Source organism: Gymnodraco acuticeps, unplaced genomic scaffold (genome assembly GCF_902827175.1).
Source record: "Gymnodraco acuticeps unplaced genomic scaffold, fGymAcu1.1, whole genome shotgun sequence".
Lineage (NCBI taxonomy): Eukaryota > Metazoa > Chordata > Actinopteri > Perciformes > Bathydraconidae > Gymnodraco > Gymnodraco acuticeps.
The window spans coordinates 497,163-504,074 of record NW_022990484.1 but is presented as its reverse complement, the minus strand read 5'-3'; the positions used below and the strand labels follow the sequence as shown (position 1 = coordinate 504,074).

At 40.5% G+C, this 6,912-nt stretch overlaps 1 protein-coding gene across 3 annotated transcripts; it reads right to left on the bottom strand.

Moving 5' to 3' along the window:
* Positions 1 to 320: 320 nt before the first annotated feature.
* On the bottom strand, positions 321 to 5,006 carry si:ch211-119e14.1 (nucleoplasmin-like protein ANO39). Of its 3 annotated transcripts, none has more exons than XR_004570020.1 (4): positions 4,867 to 5,006; positions 4,354 to 4,501; positions 3,927 to 4,060; positions 321 to 1,349 (listed from the first exon to the last, which is right to left on the bottom strand). XR_004570020.1 is itself a non-coding variant. In XM_034226313.1 (4 exons), the coding sequence occupies exon 4, from the start codon at positions 1,345 to 1,347 to the stop codon at positions 730 to 732; it is 618 nt and encodes a 205-aa protein (XP_034082204.1). In that variant the 5' UTR covers positions 1,348 to 1,349; positions 3,927 to 4,060; positions 4,354 to 4,469; positions 4,867 to 5,006; the 3' UTR covers positions 321 to 729. The 3 variants fall into 3 exon arrangements, 2 of the variants coding, with proteins under 2 accessions (XP_034082204.1, XP_034082205.1); XM_034226313.1 differs by having other exon boundaries at positions 4,354 to 4,469; XM_034226314.1 differs by lacking the exons at positions 4,354 to 4,501; positions 4,867 to 5,006 and adding an exon at positions 4,161 to 4,343.
* Between the last annotated feature and the right edge of the window lie 1,906 nt (positions 5,007 to 6,912).

Below are 6,912 nucleotides of genomic sequence, written 5' to 3'. Positions count from 1 at the left end.
AGTAATCATTTGAAGCTGCAAGTAAGTGTCGTTTTATATTGTTGATATTTAGCATTCTCAATTAATCATTAAAAACTCAGTCCAAAATATGTTTTATCACTTGCAACTCTGTGCTTATCTGAGAAGTTGGAGCCATTTTTTTTTTGTTGCTAAAAAAGTAACCATTTGATAAAAAAAACGTCTGTGGATCGTTAAATCAATTAATTGTCAAATACAGTGTTCCAAGAAAGAGTCTTAAATCAATCGTCTTGAGGTCCATGGGTTTCTTGGTAAATACCATAAAGGCTTTTTTAGATTCAGAACAACACAAACAGTCAAAATTATGGGTTTCTGTTTTTAATTTTTTTGAAAATCAGGAAAAAACATTTAAAGCAATACAAAAAGCATAAACAAATACACAGCATGCTATTGGCTGACACAATAATACAACGTTTCAGACTAGTTTTACTTTATAAAAAGGTAAACTTTTATACTATCTGATGCCTCAAAAGTAAGTCACATCAGGACAATGTATACAATATCTTTTTAGGTGGAATGTATTGGTTTTGAGCTATTAAACACTTGTGTGGATGTTTTTAGAGGGAACCAAGAGATGTTCCCTAGTAAAAAAGAGAACCTATATGTTGGGTAATAAAATGTATAGAAAATATATTTAACCAGATAATTATGGGACATTACTAAGGACAATTTCCCAAGCCTCTCTTGTATTAAATGTTTTAAATTATGTTCTCACAGTGCAGTGATATCACGGTTCTTACCCTCACCTCCCTCTTCCTCAGACCAGATTGCACTTCCAGAGAACTGCTTTAGATCTACCAACAATCCAGCCCCTCCACTTGCTTCCCCTTTACCTTCCCCATCATCCCCTTTCTCCTCTATCTCTCCCTTTGCCGTTGACTGACCCGTTAGCCTGGCTGGCTCCTCTGCTTCAGAACTCTCCACACTTGAGTTATCATCTGAGGTGTCACCATCTTTTTCCTTCGCCATACTACGCTGCTCCTCGTCATTTTCCTCCTCGTCCTCCTCATCTCCCTCGCTGTCACTCTCCTGGCTACCACCGTCCTCCACCTGTCCCTCCTCAACTTGGACTTCCTGCATTTCTTCTCCGTCATCATCACGTTGAGGCCACAGTTGGACCCCAAAACGTGTCCCCAGAGCTAACGCTGTCCCTCTCACACGATCCCTGACCCCTCCATCCTTATACACCATGCGTCGCACAGTATATTCTCCATTGGCGTCCCTGTTCAACTTCTTGTACAAGAGGACCAGCAATACTATTAAGCATAATAGGCAGAAAAAAAGGATCAGCACAGTCGGGGTGGACGTTTTGTAGGTGACTTCAGCCATGCCTGAAGGGAACAGAGAGAGAGAGAGAGAATGGTCAAGCATGGGATTAATTAATATCTATAAATGTTTTTCTATGCAGTGTCACTGTCTCTTGGGTTAGAAGATATAGTTAAAAAAAAGATTTTTCTTGTCTCTAACGTCACTCTCTTGTAGCTGAAGTAACTAGTTAGTATATATAACATGTATACTTGAAACAGATGGCAACAGCTTGCTTTGCTCTGTGCACAGACTTGAAAAAATTATGGCCAATAAAAAATACAACATTGTTGTTTTTACATTTCAGTTTTTGCGCAGCCAGCTAGCCTGTAGCAGTATGAAGCTACAGCAGCTTCATACTGCTACAGGCTAGCTGGCTGTAGCTTCATAGGGGTACAGACATGCCCGGCGCCGTGGGAGGGCCAGGGAGGACCAGGCCCTCCCATTTGACATTCCTGCCCTCCCCCAATAAACACGTTTTTTATTATTTATAAAAATTAAAAAATATATAAATTTTATTTTTTTAATTATAAATAAACTGAACTTTTATGCTACAATGTATGTGATGTCAGAACAAAAACAAAAAATCGCAGGCTACGTCAAATAAATGCATGTGTCTGTTGTGATTTGTGATTCGTCCCCATTTAGACCAATCACAGCGTCACACTCTCCCGCCTATTCTGGATTTGTTTATTGTGCATTCTGTAGACTCCCATTTCTGTTTGAATTACAAAATGGACATACAAAATTGGCTTAAAAGGTCTAAGGATTTATTCAAACGAAATAGCGATGAAAGAACTGCAGCCGATGGTGCTGCTGGCGACCCTGCACCTGCCGTTGCAGCAGCACGCCTTAATGTCACAAGCTTGACTTCGGCAAACCCCGGGGCTGAGTTAGCGATGATCTTGGGGTTAATAAACCCAAGCAGGTGAGGCTGGATCGTTATCCAGGGAGATTGTTTTCAGGAAAGAAGCACACTTTTGCCGCTGCATGGTACACAACAGACCATGGCTTGAAGATTCGTTAAAAGCAGACGCAGCCTTTTGTTTCCCCTGTAGACAGTTTAAAGTCAATACGTCTTCATCTGATGTGGCTTTTACTGTCAAAGGTTTTTGCGACTGGAAACACGCATTACAGACTGATAAAGGACTGCTTAAGCATGCCGCATCAAAAGAACACATTTCATGTGAGAGTTTGTGGAGAGAGAGAGACAAATACGCGAGGAAACACGGAGCCGTTATTACGTGTCAGCTGTCGTTGATATTATAGCTTTTTTAGCTGTCAACCAACTCCCTCTCAGATGTGACTCGATTCACTCCACAGCATGTCCGAGTGCAGTGCATAGGAACATAAACCATGCCCAAGGCGGGCTAAACAGTTCATCGTCTCCGTCTCTACTATTTCTCTCCGAGTGCAGCGATGAGGAAGCTGCCATCCGTAACCAGTGTGCCTTGCTCGTGATTTACCAGTGTCTGTGCTGCCACGCACACAATGTTTCAAAGTGGTTGCTATGTTGCCCTTTATTTGTGTATGTTTGCGATAAGTGTGCGTCTTTACGCAATGCTGTTGGCCTTGCTGTTTGATATATATTGTGCCGCAGGCCCGCAGCACGTGACGGTTTTGTGTGCCCTCCCATGCAAATCATATGCCCTCCCTTTAGATTTGTTCTGGCGCCGGGTCTGGGTACAGAGTGTGAGTGTGAAGCTACACTGAACAAAAATATAAACGCAACACTTTTGTTTTTGCTCCCATTTTTCATGATTAGACAGCATGATTATTGCACAGGTGTGCCTTAGGCTGGCCACAATAAAAGGCCACTCTGAAACGTGCAGTTTTGCTTTATTGGGGGGTCTGGGGGGGTCCGAAAACCAGTCAGTATCTGGTGTGAGGGGTAGGGTTAGGGTTAGGGTAATGTTGTGAATCGAGTGGCCTGTGTTCGTCGTCCATAACATACGCCTGCCCATACCATAACCCCACCATGGGCCACTCGATTCACAACATTACCCTAACCCTAACCCTACCCCTCACACCAGATACTGACTGGTTTTCGGACCCCCCCAGACCCCCCCAATAAAGCAAAAATGCACGTTTCAGAGTGGCCTTTTATTGTGGCCAGCCTAAGGCACACCTGTGCAATAATCATGCTGTCTAATCAGCATCTTGATATGCCACACCTGTGAGGTGGGATGGATTATCTCAGCAAAGGAGAAGTGCTCACTATCACAGATTTTTTCAGATTTGTGAACAATATTTGAGAGAAATGGTTATTTTGTGTATATAGAAAATGTTTTAGATCTTTGAGTTCATCTCATGAAAAATGGGAGCAAAAACAAAAGTGTTGCGTTTATATTTTTGTTCAGTGTATATCCCAAAAGGTAAAATCAATCTTTAAGTTAATTCGATTTGTTGGTTGTTGTTAAATTCTAGCATACATTTAGATGTAGTGTTCATATAAAAACAATTAAGGGTATTTAAGGGTATTATTTAAGGGTATTTGGCTGTTGGCTGATGCCAGCCAATGCAGATTTCAGGCAACAATAAGTAAGTTATCACACTTTATTCTGACAAAATTTAGGAACAATAGATTTTGAAAAATACTGTACCTCCTTATACTTTTCTTTCTGGAGTAGAAAAATCCTTCTGGCTTGGGGAATTTTGCAGTCAAACTCCTTTTGTGTCAAAGCAGTTGTTAATGGTTCATCAGAAGGAGAACCATTTGTAAAAGAATATTCAAGGTCTAGAAAAAAGAAAAGTAGAACCTTAGAACAACTTAACCTACAAGATTCTCCATCCAGTTCATTTTAATTGATCAAATTGAAGAAAAAAAAACAGATTACCAAGAATTGCCAAAAGCTCTGCTTAAAAAATACACTCTGAGGTGGTACTATATTTTGGCAGCTGCTCAATTTGAACAAAAAGTACTTTTCTTTTCAGAACTGACATCAAATCTCGATACAATTATAAAAACATATGTACAATCCATGTTGGCTGAAAAGTCACCAATGGTTAACATGTGCAATATGAACCCACCCTGGAGATGTGACAGGAAGTATTGTCTTTATCTTGTTTGACTGTGTATGAGAAGTCGTACTGCGTTGTCTCGGCTGAGAGGAAGCTGGCAGACCGCTCGCAGCGTTGCTGGTTTCCTGTCAAAGATTATTGAGCAGCATCAGTCAGTCTGCCGTGAAAGGAAACTTTTTTTAATCATGGTATAAAGATCCGAAACAAAGTGTTGCAACATCTCGTTTAAACAAAAAATAATAAGTATACTGATGTGAAATAAGTGCAATTAACATAAAAGCTTCAATGAATGAGGAAATTGAGATTGGCGGTAAATGAATGCCTTCATCACTTTCATTAAACAACCACTTAAAATAATAAAATATAAGTATCTAAACCAAGACATAAGTATATATAAAGTACAATTAAAGACGGAGACATGAGACATTCCTATAAAAAGGAAATAAATTAGAAAACATGCAGCTAAAAAAAAGATCTGGTCAAAATCTGAAAAAGGAAGGAAATAAACAATTTTACACTTACCCAGGTTGTGAGCAGAAGATTAAGTTTGTGCAGCCAGTACAATGGTAGGAAACTGACTTGTGCAACTTAATGTTCTTTTGTACTGTGTGACAGCATGTGTGTTAGTAGGTGTGTGGAGGTGACAGCGAGAAAAAGAGAGAGAGGGGGTGATGCATGAAATGTGGTGGAGAATGCTTGCTGCAGTCCTTTGAGTAGGTGGAGGCTGAAGGGGATGTGAACACAGATTATAGAAAAAAATTAAGCAGAGTGTGGTGGAAAGCACAGATAAGAACATGTAAAGAAAAAGAGGAAGACAAAGATATTTTAATTGTTCCCCTGTAAAGTTGCTATTTTCAATTCGCAGCACAGGTGCAGGTTACATTATATCGAGTGAAGTTTAAGAAAGGTCAAGTCATTCCAGTTTACCATCAGGAAATGTACATGATAGTCATTTCCTGTGACACATTCTTATCTTGGACAATCATTTGTCAGTGTATTGCCAATAATAACACTTCAACTCCACAAAGGATAGATAGGGTCAAGATGATATTTGAAAATAAAAAATAAAGTTCAACTTTTCACCTTTTGACATTACACTGAAAAAGGGTCTCAAATTGTTACATGAGTCCAAGACAACCATAGAAACTAAAGCATGATCCTAAAAATGATTCGATTGCAAAAATATGAAGGTTATTATCATACACTACCAATTTTAGACCTACTAAAGTACTGCGCACAACTTAGAAATGTGAAACAAGCCACATCCTGTTTTCAGCCCCTACACGTACAGTCATTTCACACTGTATCACCCTACATGAGAACATCTAACAGATCAATCATAATGTGTTATCAACTATTTTGCCATTTTAAGGCTAATTAAGATGCCTTATCTTGATTTTCTTTTCACTTTACCCATTGTTTGGTGTCTTCTTGTCTTTAAAAAATAGTTTTGCTTTCATATCTATAATTTTGCAAAGAAAATGGTGGTTTGATTATAATAGGTTCAGACAATTTCCAATAGTGTTTGTACAATACATACGAAACCAATATACACTGAACAAAAATATAAATGCAACACTTTTGTTTTTGCTCCCATTTTTCATGAGATGAACTCAAAGATCTAAAACATTTTCTATATACACAAAATAACAATTTCTCTAAAATATTGTTCACAAATCTGTAAAAATCTGTGATAGTGAGCACTTCTCCTTTGCCGAGATAATCCATCCCACCTCACAGGTGTGGCATATCAAGATGCTGATTAGACAGCATGATTATTGCACAGGTGTGCCTTAGGCTGGCCACAATAAAAGGCCACTCTGAAACATGTAGTTTTGCTTTATTGGGGGGGTCCGAAAACCAGTCAGTATCTGGTGTGACCACCATTTGCCTCACGCAGTGCAACACATCTCCTTCGCATAGAGTTGATCAGGTTGTTGATTGTGGCCTGTGGAATGTTGGTCCACTCCTCTTCAATGGCTGTGCCAAGTTGCTGGATATTGGCAGGAACTGGAACACGCTGTCGTATACGCCGATCCAGAGCATCCCAAACATGCTCAATGGGTGACATGTCCGGTGAGTATGCTGGCCATGCAAGAACTGGGATGTTTTCAGCCTCCAGGAATTGTGTACAGATCCTTGCAACATGGGGCCGTGCATTATCATGCTGCAACATGAGGTGATGGTCGTGGATGAATGGCACAACAATGGGCCTCAGGATCTCGTCACGGTATCTCTGTGCATTCACAATGCCATCAATAAAATGCACCTGTGTTCGTCGTCCATAACATACGCCTGCCCATACCATAACCCCACCACCACCATGGGCCACTCGATTCACAACATTGACATCAGAAAACCGCTCACCCACACGACGCCACACACGCTGTCTGCCATCTGCCCTGAACAGTGAATTCATCCGTGAAGAGAACACCTCTCCAACGTGCCAGACGCCATCGAATGTGAGCATTTGCCCACTCAAGTCAGTTACGACGACGAACCGGAGTCAGGTCGAGAGCTCGAGACCCCGATGAGGACGACGAGCATGCAGATGAGCTTCCCTGAGAC

Excerpts from the sequence above, each read along its gene's own strand:
- si:ch211-119e14.1 (XM_034226313.1), bottom strand. The coding sequence starts at position 1,347 with ATGGCTGAAGTCACCTACAAAACGTCCACCCCGACTGTGCTGATCCTT.